At 35.9% G+C, this 15,305-nt stretch overlaps 1 protein-coding gene across 2 annotated transcripts; it reads right to left on the reverse strand.

The window, feature by feature from the left end:
• Nucleotides 1–472: 472 nt before the first annotated feature.
• On the reverse strand, nucleotides 473–9,592 carry LOC128987930 (palmitoyltransferase ZDHHC23-like). 2 transcript variants are annotated; one of them, XM_054409037.1, is made up of 6 exons: nucleotides 9,501–9,592; nucleotides 9,215–9,345; nucleotides 5,374–5,931; nucleotides 4,937–5,113; nucleotides 4,344–4,549; nucleotides 473–3,208 (listed from the first exon to the last, which is right to left on the reverse strand). In XM_054409037.1, the coding sequence occupies exons 2-6, from the start codon at nucleotides 9,334–9,336 to the stop codon at nucleotides 3,171–3,173; spliced, it is 1,101 nt and encodes a 366-aa protein (XP_054265012.1). In that variant the 5' UTR covers nucleotides 9,337–9,345; nucleotides 9,501–9,592; the 3' UTR covers nucleotides 473–3,170. The 2 variants fall into 2 exon arrangements, with proteins under 2 accessions (XP_054265012.1, XP_054265010.1); XM_054409035.1 differs by lacking the exon at nucleotides 9,501–9,592 and having other exon boundaries at nucleotides 9,215–9,375.
• Nucleotides 9,593–15,305: the final 5,713 nt, after the last annotated feature.

A 15,305-nucleotide genomic window follows, 5' to 3' on the forward strand; every position in this document is an offset into this window, starting at 1 on the left:
ATACACTGGAGTCTCATATAAAAATTCAGAGTAAAACGGAAATTAAAACAACGCATAGTAGTGGTAGAGAAACCGTAGGCTTTGGCGAAATAGATTTCCTACTCACCTCTTAGCCCTCTTCCCTACATTCAACCCAGAGCTGGTCTTGGGCGGTGCGGAGCCCCTTACTACCAAAAATGTCTAATCCCAACAATAATAACAAACATCTCAATGTGTAATATTAGTATTACTTCTCTCTTTTACATTTTTCATAATTGAAATAAAATTCACAATAATTTTTTTATATTTTGCACTAAGTATACCTGTGCGGGCGCACCTTTTGCACAAGTCTACGGCTGGCTCTTCAACCATAATTCATCACTTCCTCTGTTTTTATGTTGAGTAGAAGAATTGAACACTACTAAAACTTTAAGGTGAAAAGTTGTTTATTAACAAAAAATATGTACAACTTATCTGGAAAATGAGAAAACACTTATCAAATTCTTAAAGTAATATATTTTATAGGCACTTCCTACACAAATAACAAAATAAATATATTAATAGCGAGTTTTAAACATTTATAAAAACCCTACTGCAGTTCTTTAGGCCTATTTACTAAAGATATTTTAAAATCACAGCTCCTCATTCAGGAATAAAGCACAAGTTTTGCTGTAGCTTAACCATTTTGTGCTTATACAATGTCCTAATTTGTGCACAATTACATAATAGATTTACCTACTTTTTTAACACCTAGTTAAGACTTGTGCGGAAAAGCAGAAGGAACCAAGCTGTTCTTAAAATGTTATCCTAGTAGTGACATTGATACCTAGTAAGCAATGCAATAACAATAACAAGAGGATTGATACGTGTCTACAAAATGTTCTTTCACTATGCATAAAATAACTCATTTCTAAAGCTATAAACCATTGTGAAAAGGACTTAAAGGTGACATTACTTCTTATTTAATCAGGCTGATATTTTTGGTTGCCACTTAATTTTAAAACTTAGATTCCTATTCGCTTTTCCATTCTTGTGCTTGTACATAGTCTAAACGTTTAACAGACTTAAAAAAAATAGCTAACATTAACAATAAGAAAATTCATATCTTGTAACTGTACAAGTCAAAATTTACATGATTTTAATTAACATCAATACATTTCATAGATCCATAATCTACTAAATTTTACAAATGAATTTTTACGTGATTATTAAATCATAATGAATGAAAACACAATGATAAGGGTTTTGGGTTTTCTTACTCAGAGAGAGTTTTGCAGGAAAAGAATATTTTAATTTCTCACACATAAATAAATCAACCATTAACATCTGGGCCGAATATTTTGACTTTAAAGCCATGATTCATCTAAATTTAACCAAACATATCAAGTAATGATATGTGGAAATGGCGTTTTAAAATTAAATTATGATATATTTAACCAGCTATTTTTGAAAAAATTCTATACTGCCACAATATTTAAATACACTGTAAAAAATATCTAAGCCACCAACAATCAGTCTTGTGTTATTGGACGTTAAATACTAATACAAATTTTCTTAAATTATGGTTAAGCTAAATAACTTAATTCTAAAGTAAATAACCTAGGTCTTAAAAATGTACAGTAAAAAAATAAAGTTACATTACAGTACGGTATTCGTGTTATACATTTTTTGGTACTTATTGCTGTAAGAGTATTTATTTGCTTCAAAACTGAAGTCAAGCAGTATATTAATTTATAAATATATACAAAATTAATTAACAAAATAAAAGATAAACTGATAGTTTTATTATAAATTAAAATATAAATGCTGAATGTATTTAACAAATCAAACTGTTATAGAAGTCAGCATCAAAAAGAGAAATTATAACTTTAGGTTAATGCATTTGAATTATGCACCCCTTTATTCATAGAGTAGGCTACCATGATTTCTATAACGTGACTTTTAAGGTTTTAAATTTTCAAATCATCAGAAATATGCTGTTTTAAATGTTGGTAATTTGTTTTCATCAACTACCAAAAACCCAGTTCAAGGTACAAGATAGCATGCTTTATTATAGTTCGGCCGCTTAGAAAGCGACCTCCTGTAGCATTGGTTTAGCATTAGCGCGCAGGTCGTTTTCTAAGCGGTCCAACTATATTTTACTCTTGACTGTCTGACTCTTGTGGGACCATGTATTGTAGTGTATTACAAAAAATAATACTGTACAATAATGAACCTATGAGCTAAACAAGTCAAATTATGTGTCTTATTAAGTACTTTTTGACTGTAAGGGGTTCAAATCAATCAGTTTATAGACTATCGATTGCTATATGTGCACATTATGGCATAGTAAACTGGTAAACAGTTATTAGTTATAGTTATTAACCACAATAATAATATGTAATTGCTAATTTAATGTTCAATACCCTATCCATTCCCAGTCTTTAATACAAATACCCAACTCAAATCTAGTTTTCCCAGCCACCTTGTGACTATCGCTCCTGAAAATTATATCTATTATAAATCTCAACAGTCTATAACCAAGAAACTCCACATCAGAGCAAATTCTGACAAAGTCACTTAAGAGGCATAAACCTAAACGATTACATATAAACTAGGATAAGGATACATTTTTAGCCATAGCAGTATCTTTGGTCAAAATAGTTTGATGGTACAATCATTAATTATCTTTAAAGTGTTCAGACAGAGAAGTAAGGTACAGAGGTGCATTCAATGGTGCACTTGTGGTGTCTAGCACTAGTCACTGGTGACTAGGGTAAAGTCCAACACCGCACACCGTAGCTTCTCCTGACCCCCCTCCTCATCACGTAATAAAACGCTCCTGCTGAAGGAAGACCCTGTGTCCTGTGCAATAGGAACTTCCGCAGAGTGATTGCCACTCAGGCTCTTCATTGCTTGACACAAGTATATAGCCCTAGCGTGTACGTATGCACATGCACAACACGGTGACCTCAGTACCTTAATTCTCTGTAGTATTTATCTTCCACCTCTAAATGTAATCATTGCAAATATATGCAAAAGCAAAAACTTAAACGAATACATAACGCTATAAAATGTAACATAACAAGTTACCCAACAATTCATACTGACAAACAGTCGACTAGAATGATGTGTAGCGATGACTTTAGAAGTCATATGTGAACATTTCTTAAGAGTCTTACGTTGAGGGATTTCCTCACGATATTCCTTCTTCATATGATCATTGTTGACATTTGTTTTGAGCGAGAACCTAGAAAAACATACATACTGAATTACATATCGGTCAAGACAACAAGTCGGCAAAGCTCGGGTCGGGTAATGATAGAAATGTGAAATGTGCAAGCGGCTCGGTTTTCGATCCGAGTTTTTATTTCTGAGACCGCAGAAATTGTATGCTGAGTGTGATGTTCAAGGTTTTGTTGTGGTCATAGGAGACCTTGATAATGTCTCAGTGATTGCAGAGGATTCTGAACTTTTTGCTGTGACCTTGAAAGATGTAATGTACAATAATGTATAAGCCAATGGTAGTAAAGACCTACAATTAATATTCTTTAATCAATACTTTTTAAAGCAACCAATACTTTTGATTATTTTTTTTCATTTCAACCCAACTCGATGTTGGATATTTAAGTACAAAATGTAAGGTTTAAAAGGTTTTTATTTGCACATTGCAGGGTATTTTATTTTATATTTCTGTAACCAAACAAATTATATATATTTTGGTTTTTACTAGAGTTATTAGAATCGAGGTCAAGATTTTATTTTATTGTAAGCAATCCAATCCTTTGAGTTTTCATTTTCAATACGCTCACCTGTAGAATTGAACTTTGATCGGGATGTTCCCCTCCCCCGACCGGCTAGATAGTGATCAGCGTCGGGTTTGATGTGCCTTGGACATGGTAGTGACCACGTCTTTCTCTCAACGCTCTAATATTCTCTTTTTACTCTTGTATAGTTTATTCCTCTAAATTCAGTGTAATTATTGTGATCATCTCAACACCTCGTCCGCCACACCATGAAGACTAAGAGACTGATTGAGGGCCCTCACTTCGCAGCGACGTCTCAGCATGGAACTCTCTACTCACGATTTAATTGTACAGGTATTTTTAAATGGTCCTTCGGTTGCTAAAAATTACTCACAAACATTTAACACTCGATTTTTACCCAAATCTAAGAAAATTAGTCTGGCTCCCAGGCTCTACTTAAAACCATCCTAAGTGTGAATCAAACAGATACAAGCAACAAGGAGTCTACTGTAGGTATTGGATTGGATTTTACCGTTGAGGAAAGGCAACACAATTACGGAACTAAACGGTATAAGATATAAAAACAATACAATACTTCAGACATACTACCTTAAATAATGTATTATTTAGCCTATTTACCTAAAAAGAAATCAGTCCAGTTGCGTAAGAAACCTTTACTGTATGGCCTGTTGGAACGGACACCACAGCAAACTCTGTCAGAGACATTGCGCCACTCGTGACCCGTCATCCCGAGGGAAATGAGCCAACACTCGTGAAGAAGAAGAACAATCAGGAACAACAAGGCAAGGATGGCATACAGGGCTGTCACAAAAATGGTGGCATATCTGCAATATAGAACAAATTACATTAGCCCAACTAAGTTCTAAGGATTTAAAAAGATTTAATGTAATAATAATTTTATTAGTCAAATTAAATCACAGATTTTTTTTTACTTTTCAAGGTTGTTTTCAAAAAGGCTGTTCAACCAACAAATCCCAGTGTCCAGGCGGCCTGTCCAGTTGTTGCCGCAATGGTGGGGTCATCAGTGTATGTAATTACATAGAAATCATAGCCTATATATTTCTATAGCCTGTTCATGAGACGGATGTGGCCCTGTGGGCTGTAGGTTGGAGACAGCTGGTCTATATGGTGTGGTAAAGAGGTTAACACAAAACTTAATATTTGTTAATTTAAAATCATCAACAAAAGTATTTAAACCCGGCGTTACTCACAGAATGTCAAAGTAAACGTCGCTGCAGTCGTCTGGAAGCATGATCGTTGCAAACACTGTGAACGGATGACAGGCCGTGGTGAGGATGAGATTAGAACACAGAGCTAGCTGACACACTGCAGTCACCAATGTAGCCATGAACCAGCGATAATTGCTCTCCCCGATGCAGCAGTCTAACCTGGAAAGCATCTTTTACTAAGCTTAAACTGGTAAGTAATATGTTGAATACTGGAAATCTTAAATTTTCCACATTATTTTAGTGCTTTAAATAAAAACCAGTTGAAAATATAGGTTTTTAATTTTTAAATTATTAAAGATTGTTTTGTGGGACAAATATATCAAAAGTGGTTATAAATAAAATAAGTATTTCTAGAAATATTGCATGATTTGTACAAATAACCCAAACTGTTTAGTCGTAAAGTAAGAACATCGACTCACCAGGCACAGTGCTGATCTCTCTTGATGATACACGTCCGACAAATGCAGCAGTGAAACGTTCTCGGCAGAACGCTTTTGTGACACACTGCGCACTCTAGTAAACTCTCATCTATCTTAACATCACCTTTGACATGCGACTGTTCAGCAGTTAGTCGAGTTTTTACACCACAAAAGACCATCAAGATTGTAAATAATAAAAACATCTTGTGTTCTTCCGGCTGAATGTCTAAAGTGACCACCACGGGCACCTCAAACACACTCACAATCAGTATCACTGACACTAGAGTCCAAACGTAGAAGAACTTTGTCTGAGAAGAAATTCTCATGAATATGTAATGTGTGTAGATGAGAAATATCGGAAGCGATGTAAATACTACGACGGATATCCACACTCCTTGAGCAGCTATGTAGCCTAGAGCCGGGAGCAGAATGATAGGGATGATCGAGTCAATATTGAGCTGTCGGGCACCTCCCCGCCATGGGATGCGGAATCTGTCTTGCAGCACAGAAAAGAGACGAGCAAATGTTCTAGGGGCCATACCTTGACACTTAAATAACCTGAAAAACATAATAGATATAGTTAACTGACTTAATAACTGATTTTTAGTTCACGCTTAAATAAGACAAGTTTAACTGATACCAGATTACTTAATTGACGTCAATTTAAGTGTCAATGGAAACATCTGGTAATACTGTAGATTTTGTTGTCAGTAAATAAATTACAGTGGCAATACATTTATATGTTGAACTACACAAGTGACTGATAAGTGAACAGTGACAGGTGACGCACAAGTTTGTACAAATAACGTCTGCATAGATTGACAGAGCCGGGCAAACAACCTGACCTTTGAGATCTTAGTCAACTATTGTTATTCGCCCTCCATTCATTGCTCCTTATCATTTCTCTACATTGCCTTATTATCTCAACATTTAATTTCTGGGCAGCGTAATTTTTATGCCACTGTATTTTCCTTGAAGATCTGTCATAATTTTAAGATGCCCTTCTTGCGTTGCATACATATTCACAATGTAGGCCTAGGCCTACCTGTTTTATTTATTGTTCTTGACCTTACCTTTATCAAACTTATTAATATTACTATTATTACTATTATTAATATTACTATTATATCCATTAATCCATTTGACTTGCATCTATTGCGTGTAATGTACATTCACGCAAAAGAAAAGATAATTCTTGTTTTTTTATTAATAAATTATAATTTTTCATAGGACTATTTAAAAAAAAAAAATTTTTAAACATCAGTATAAAAAAGCCAAATTTTAATTACAATATTTAAACCATGCTGTGTGGATTAATTTATGAACAGCGAAAATTAATGCAATTTAAAAGTAGGGGGTTGGGTAAGTAAAAAGGAATAGCCTACCCACTGGCCAGCCTTGATCAAATTTAATGTTGTAGGATAAAGTAAAAAATTCCCAAAATACAATGGGACGATGAAAGAAGTTGCTGTTAGTGGTTCGCTTTTACAATGAAAATAAATATTTTTGACAATTAAAATAGATTTAATAAATTTAATTTAAACAAAGAAATAGTGCATTTAACAGCGTCTGCCTAATTAAGAAAGCAGAAAGGAAGCAGAAGCAGACTGTTAATAATCATCAGTCAGAGAGCTGTTTGGAGCTTATGTTTTGTTGATGTTGTTTCCCTTTTTTGCTTCCTTGTTTTTACCGCATTCTCAAATAAAACTGCTAATAATAGTATCATATAGGCCTAGGTACTGTAAATGTATATATTAGTTGAATATTTCTCTAATTTATTAATTTATATCATTTAATATTTATTTAAGACTAGCCTATACAGATTTTATTTATCGTTAATCTTTTTCAAATCGATTTTAGTTATTGTTGATTGATTACGTAACCAGTTGCACGTTTGGCTTGTCCTTTTCTTGTGGGGAGGAGGTAAAAATTAATTTACGCACTTGAGGTGCTCAATGTCCCTTCAGTAGTGCCGGACTCCTGCGGGTCAATGTCCCCGGTAGTGATGGGCGATACGATACGTATCGTAAAAAAATATCGTATCGCCAAATTGAATCGGGCGTCTGTATCGCGATACGCGAATCGTATCGTCAAAAATATCGAAAAACGATACGTATTGTATCGTTTCCCTCCTCCCCTACCTAACCTAGAAACGGCAAATTTATATAAGTACCTGGGGAGTTGGGACCAAGCTTTGCTCGGGGAAAATCATTAGTTTACTCTGAAAACAGTCTTAGTATTGCAGATACATTAATCCATTTCCATTCCACACTGCTCACCTTTACTACTTCCTTCACAACTCCCTACGTCTTGGACCTGTTTCCCTATCCTTCCCATAGCATTTTAGGATGCAGATACATTAATGTAATTGCCACAGACAGTTCCCACACTCTGGACTGCTAGTGCTAGATAGCACGCTAGTGGAAATGGACTGGACTGGGATGGGACTGGTATATTATCAAGTAAAAACCAAAAATACAGACGTCAAAAACTCCAATTTCAAACTACACAACCACAGAGTACAGATTTTGCAGTTTGCTCGGCCTGCACAAAAAAGCTTAAAAATATCTTTTTGACATAAATCGTATCGCTCTATGTGCCGATATAAATACAAATATCGTTTTAGGCGATACGATACGTATCGTTTTTCAAATATCGTATCAAAATATCGTATTGTCCCTCGCGTATCGCGATATTCCGATACGATACGATACGTATCGCACATCACTAGTCCCCGGACTACCAGCTAAAAAAACCCTCATCTCCTAGGACACTAGCCTGGACCTGTTTAGCACATTACTTCAGGCTATGTCTTTTTAACTATGCCAATGCCACTAGGGCTTTCCGAATGAGAGCGACCTTCTTAGCCTAAAGTATGGCCTCAGTGAACTGCATGGCACAGTTCCAGATGACCTCTCCCTGGAGCATGGCTCCAACGATGTGATTGTCGGGAGTGATTTCAACGCCAATCTCTAAGATCAAAGAGGCTCAGCGGGGATGCCAACTGTCACAAAAGAAGAAGGTGTGCTCTGCCGTGCCTGCTATGATAGGACAGTACAGACAGGCCGAGCTGGCGGCTGGTCTGTATCAGGACAGGATATAGGCTATTGTCTGGCATATGATTTGACTGAGTCTGCATTAATAGGACCCTTTTAATAGTGGCACAATCTACCTTTCAAAATTATCCAGAAAAATTTTTCAAAATTCTATGATAGGAAAAAAGTTAGACTCTGCTCCGGAGGCACCCTCACAAAACCGTTGTTCACGTCTGAATTCATGATCGGTATCTTCTGGGGGTCAAGGACCCAGATGGGCCCAGTGCCAGAAATATTAGGGAATCACTGGGGAAAACGTCAGTCTTGATACTGCTCAGCGCCTTGCTCAATTGCAAAGTGGATCAGCAGACTGCCAGCTGCCCTGCTCCTTCGCATTGGTGGATTTTCGGACCTTCTTATAAGTACCACAACGGCTTGATCCCTGTGCTTGGTGGAGAGCACCGGCCACAGATAATTAATTGTAAGCTGAAGGGCACAGATAATTTATTGGTGGATTTCAGACCTTCTGCAGAGCTTGCTTGTACCACAACGATCTTCATTGTGCACAATAGGGGGAGGGGTTTGGGGGTTAAGAAAGGTGCTAACTTGGCATTAAGTTATGTGCCCGATTCAGTTTAATTTACTAATATTGTTTAGTTAGGCTAAATAGATAGGCAGGTTTCAGTGGTAGAAACACTTTTATATGGACCACTCTAAGTCAAGCTAGGCTTCATTCAGGGCATGCAATTTTTGGTAAAAATGCTGACCTCCAGTTTAGGCTCAAGTTTCATGCTGTAGGTACTTACTTATCAATACACATGTCTAGCTCAGAGCAGTTGCAGCAGCACCCTAATATGTGATTTCTTTCATCATTTGCATCAATATATTCACAACAACACAAGTTTAATGATCTCTCTTCGTCATCCATAGAATCCAACTGAAAATAATGTGCATGCATTGAAAACAGAACAGGGACCCAAACAAAGTAAATAAAACAAATCAAAATAGAAGAACCAATTGCTGATGAACTGCAACACTACTGAACTGAACTGACAGTAAAAAAACCACAAACCACTAGAATTTGACACTAACCTAAAATTACGGAGAGCTAGACATATTTCGTTTCTGTTCTTAATTTTAAAAATTATATATAATTCCTCAGGGTAACAAATGTTTTAAAATTATAATATGTAATGATTATTTAATTAAAAGACCAAATTTTGATTTCTTCTTTTATAAACAGCAAAATGTTAAACTTTGTGACTAGTTGGTTAATAGAGGCAAGTGAAGTGGAAGTGGAAGTGACAGCAGGAGCAGACAGCACTGAGTACTGACAGGGACCACTGAGCTATAATAATAACTGGAGTAACCACTCTGTGTTTTAAAAACGTACCACTGTTTTTGCTGGTTTTGTTTCAGAGTTTCGTTTTGTTAGGTTGGCCGGGTGATCGGGTTGGTGGGACTTGTCAAATTAGAGGCAAGATCAAGATGGCGTCATTTTGTTTTGTTGATACAGTAGTAAACAAAACTCTGCCAACTCTTGATACTTACTTGATACTTACTTGATACTTGAAGATTTCCCACTGGAAGCGTCACTGCGCCGTGGTCGTCAAAAAAATATTGGCCTTTTCATTTATCTTCAAAGTACTCTGTCAGTGAGTAGTATGGCCTCTTCAATAAATAATTCTTGAGTACGGTAACATCTTGAATTTTTCTATTTCTTCAATATTTTTTATTTCAGTTGGGATCTTGTTATAGATTTTGGAGCACATAAATTTAGGGCCATTTGCTACTAAAGTGGAGTTTACTTGGGTTAGGTGGACATTTTTACATTGCCTTGTGTTGTAGTTGTGGAATGCTGCATTTATTAGGAACAGTTGTGGGTTCTTCTTTACACTCAGTGCTGACTCCAGGATAAAAAGTGCTGTCATGGTAAGGACCTTGGCTTCTTCAAACAGTGGCTTACAGTGTGCGAGAAATGGTTCCAAGAAAATAGATCTCATTATTCTTTTTTGTAGGAGAAGTACTCGTTGGGCAGCTGGGCTGTTTCCCCATAGTAGGATCCCATATTTCATGATGCTGTGAAAACAGCCATGGTATATCTTCATTAGTACTTCTTTTTCCAGGAGTGGTTGGAGCCTTCGAACCATATAGCAAACTGCCGTGAGTCTCACAGATATGTTGTCGATATGTTTGTGCCATCTCAGGTCATCACTGATGGTTAGGCCAAGATATTTTACGGAATTATCAATGTTAATGGTTGATCCTCCTGAGCGCAGTAAAGGGCAACAATCTGGTTTTTTCCTATTGTGTATCTGAAGAGCCTTTGTTTTACTTCTATTCAGTAACAGTTTATTGTCGTTACACCAACTACTCATTTCGTTAAGTCCTTCTTGGGCGTTGATTCTTAAGGATCGAGCATCACTACCTCTTACAAGATGGCAAACATCATCGGCAAACAACCAGGTTTTTCCTGTCGTTATTGAATCAGGCAGGTCGTTGACGTAGAGGAAGAATAGGACAGGGCCTAAGTTCGATCCTTGAGGAACACCGGTATTAATATTAGGTGATAGAGTTGAACGGTAGTGGCGACATAGCCCGTCTTGACTTGAATGTCTAACATTGACTACTTGTTTCCTGTCTTTGAGATATGTAGAGATCCATTGTAATGGCTTGCCTTTGATACCAATTTTGATTAATTTATTTAACAGTATCTCATGTGAAAGAAGGTCAAACGCCTTAGTCATGTCATAGAAGATGCATAGCTGATCTCCTATTTCGTCAAGATTATCATACAAATCAATGATTAAGTCAAATATTGCATCAGTAGTACATTTCTTCTTTCTAAAACCAAATTGATGATCATTAAGCAGGTTTTTCTCATCCAAAAAGGGAATTAATCTTCTTAGAAATACAATTTCAAATATTTTAGAGAATACACTCTGTACGGCTACCGGTCTAAAGTTTTTAACGAGATTTTTTTCGTTACCTTTGTGGATAGGCACAACCTTTGAGGTTTTAATTTTTTCTGGAAAGACACCTTGTTCAAACGATTTGTTAATTATCATGGCGAGGGGTTTAGCAATGATGTCCTTGCAGCATTTCAACAAACTACAGGGTATTTCATCTATTCCAGCACTATGTTTATTGCTTACTTTAATGATGATGTCAGCTATTTCTTTCTCACTTGTAGGCCACAAATGGAAATCGTTCTCCAATAAATTATCATTAAAATCTATATTTGTTTCACTAACCGGCCCAGTCAGTTTGATGATTTCAGAAACAAAATAGTCATTAAAAATGTTTGCCACATTACCCGGATGGGTGATGAGCTCGTCATTGATTTTCAAACATATATTACAACTATTTACATAATCATCACATGTTAGATTTCTAATAATAGTCCATGACTCTTTGCTGATGTTCTTTGCATTGTCAATTTTATTCTTGAAATATTGTTTCTTACTATTAGTGAGCAATAAAGTGTGTTGATATTTAGCATTGGAATATACTATTTTGTTGTTATCATCAGTTTTGTCTCTTGTACGCCAGTACAATTCTTTCAAGTTTTCTTGGGATTCTATTATTTCTTGGTTTATCCATCTAACATGTGAGTCGTCCTTACACATATATATGGCCTTGGGAAAGCACACGTCAAAAACATATAAAAAGGAGGAATAAAAAGTATTAAAAATATTATCTACATCACTGGTTGACTCATCAATGATCCAACTTTGTTTTTTCATTAAAAACTCAAATGTGTTTAGGTTGGGTTTGGTAATTTTCCTCTTCTCAATTTTCTTTACAACATTGAAATTTCTTGAATCCAATTTAAAAACAATTATGCTATGGTCTGAGAGAAGTGGTGGTAAAACATCTATGGAATAAGAGCATCTCTGAATATCAGTCATAAAGTAGTCAAGTTGGCTGTGTCGATTTGAATTAGGGTCGATCCTAGTGTATTGATTGAATGTAACATGGAGATCGTTTGACTGCAAAACATCATTTAAGTAGTCTCTGTGTAGGCTACTTGTCAAATAATCAACATTTAGGTCCCCACAGACCACCAGAGGTAAGTCACAATATGTTCGTTTTAGGTACGTTATGGTATCTTCAAGGAGTTCAATAAATTGATAAAAATTCGCCTCACATGGCGGTCTATAGATATTTACAAGTACAAATTTATATTTACAACAATTAACGATTGCTCCACAGCACTCAAAAATCTCTTCTACTGAGAGGTCCTTCAGTTTATTGATTGGAATTACTTTGTTTGTGTTATTATTTAGAGTAAAAATGGCAACACCACCTCCAGATTTTAATTCTCTACTGTAATCTACTATCATAGAATAGTCCCCAATTTTAAAGCAGGTTTTCTTCACATTATTTAACCAAGTCTCAGCTACACAAATAATTTCACAGTTATCTTGTGACAAGAGAGATTCTAATAATTCAATTTTATTAAAAATAGACCTTCCATTAAAAAACATAATCTTTAATCTTTTAGGGTTATCTTTATTCAACTCTGCTTCCCTATATCCATCAGAGTCTACTACACGTTTTTTTCAGGCAACCCATTATCAAGTGTAGGCCTAGGCCTGGTTTGGTTGTTCCCATGTCTGTTAGAGACTATGAAATTATTAATTAAAATGCCTTCAGGCCATTTCTCGCAGTCCATAACTATATTAGAGAACTGTAATGGAAAACCTATGGAAACCTACTCAACATTATGATTGAAATATAAGTTTATTTATTTATTTTACGAGCAAGAGCAACCCATTTAAACAAGATCATAAACCGATAGTCGTTATTTAATCAAATGCCATAGGGCTATTGGCCTAAACCAATATCTCCAAACCAGGAAATTTGACTAGCCTATTTTCACCACATAGCTTGAAAAGAGGTAAATAAATTAGTATTTATTTACTATCAAACAAAAACAATATATAATGTTTCAAATAACAGATACAGAGGTTTTAACGTACAATAACTTAAATAAGTTGTTTAAGTCCTTGAAATAACATAACCCCAAATAAATAGTATGGTTAGGTTAGAATGAATTGGAATTATTTGACAGCATCCCACCAACCGATCACACGGCCAACCTAACAACACGAAACACCAAAAACAAACCAGCCAAAACTGTGGCACGTTTTTCTCCAACGTTTAACCAGAGAGTAGTGACTCCAGTATAATCTATATCTCAATGACAGGGACAGGACAGTGACAGACCAAACAGACCGACAGACGACGAACCTCAGCGTCAGAAGGAGATGGGACCGGAAAACGACAGACGAGAGACGACGCGGAGCGGCGGAGCAACTAAAATTTTCCCCCTCTAAGCATCTGGGAGAAAAATTACATATCGTAACCATAGATAAAACATGTTTTATCTATGTCGTAACGTTTCACCATAGACTAACCAACACAAGGGAGTATGAGTATGATTTATCTATGGTTTCACACAGCTATGCGTTTCACCATTTGTCTTTGAATATGTAGTGCAGGTAGACTTCTCACTTTTCATCCGATTGTAAAATGTCCTTTTAAAAATTATAGTATCACCATTGGACGAAACTTCAATATCCATAACTCTATCGTATTTCCAAAATTTTCCTCTTTCCCGGACCCTTGTATAAACTTTATTTTTGTATAAAGCTTACTGGTGGTGCCTGGGTCTTATCATAGACTAGTTTTATCTATGATGGTTTTATCATAGACTAGCCAACACAATAAACTTCCCATCCCATTGTAAATTTACAAGTATACCAAGTAAGTAGGAAAACAATAATTTACCTGAACCAAAACTGACAATAATAAATAGTACTAATGATTGGGTTCTATCTAAATAATAATAGGGTTTTTTGCAGTTCACAGTTTAGCTTGAAAACAGAATGTTTTGGTAGTAAAGTACAAAGTAGTAAGTCTTAGGATTTGTATCAAACAGTTGAGAATTTAGCGGTGCCAGTGCACTTACGACTGAGGGTGATGCATCAAAGAATGCTTTATCCACGCGCTCTCTTTGCCGACGCCCCCCGTCGCCCCACACTAAATCAGTTCGGCCAGACGACTAACCAAATATGTATTTGTAAACCATAAGAAAGGTACTAACATTTTTTTGGAAACATTTTGCGTATTTTATTTGAGAAAAAATATATAGAGGGTAAAACAAAAAGTTAAAATGGTATATCTCTTTGAAAATAATTTTTAGAAGAATACCTTTGGTACACAATTTATAGATAAACAAATTATAAATTACACAAATTAAATTTCAATACGATAGCACGCGTAGAATTTGAATTATGTTCAAGAAGGTTAACGAACGACTGCAATTTCCAGGTTTGCAGGGGGTGGGGTAAAAGCTCGAGGTGGAGAATAGGAGACACTACTTTTCGAAAATACACGTCTTAAGTGGTTCTTTCACATAACAAATCCAGCTTCCAGCTTTCCACTTTTTAGCTCCGAAAAAAGACAGTTTGTGCGTTTATTTACTGGGCTTAGATGCGACGAAAACATCTAGATCTTAGATGAGAAGATTAATTTCCATGACCACATTCAATACGTCATCAATAGGGTAAGTTCAGGGATATTTGCCATCCGCACCCTTGCAAAGCTATCTAAGCCCGATGTCCTTCTTTCTGTTTATTACGGTCTCATCTTCCCTCATCTCGTGTACGCCTTGCCTATCTGGGGGTGTGAGAACAAAAGAACTCTTATTTTTATTCCGCCTTCAAAAGAGGGCAATCAGAGCCATCTTTTCAATGAATCGACGTCAGACTTGTAAACCAGTTTTTCTATCATCCGAAATATTAACGTTCCCATGTCTCTACATCTACAAGACATTATCCTTTCTGCACCAAAACACTGGCAAGTTTAACACTCCAACAGACCATCATT

Source organism: Macrosteles quadrilineatus, unplaced genomic scaffold (genome assembly GCF_028750875.1).
Source record: "Macrosteles quadrilineatus isolate MER2022 unplaced genomic scaffold, UCM_ALF_1.0 Scaffold_2__2_contigs__length_208266976, whole genome shotgun sequence".
NCBI lineage: Eukaryota > Metazoa > Arthropoda > Insecta > Hemiptera > Cicadellidae > Macrosteles > Macrosteles quadrilineatus.

Coding starts and splice junctions, on each gene's coding strand:
- LOC128987930 (XM_054409035.1), bottom strand. CDS start 9,366: ATGCATGCACATTATTTTCAGTTGGATTCTATGGATGACGAAGAGAGA. Junction 5,932..9,214: donor CTAGACATGTGTATTGATAA/GTAAGTACCTAC, acceptor TATGTTTTTCAG/GTTATTTAAGTGTCAAGGTA. Junction 5,114..5,373: donor AGAGATCAGCACTGTGCCTG/GTGAGTCGATGT, acceptor GATGCTTTCCAG/GTTAGACTGCTGCATCGGGG.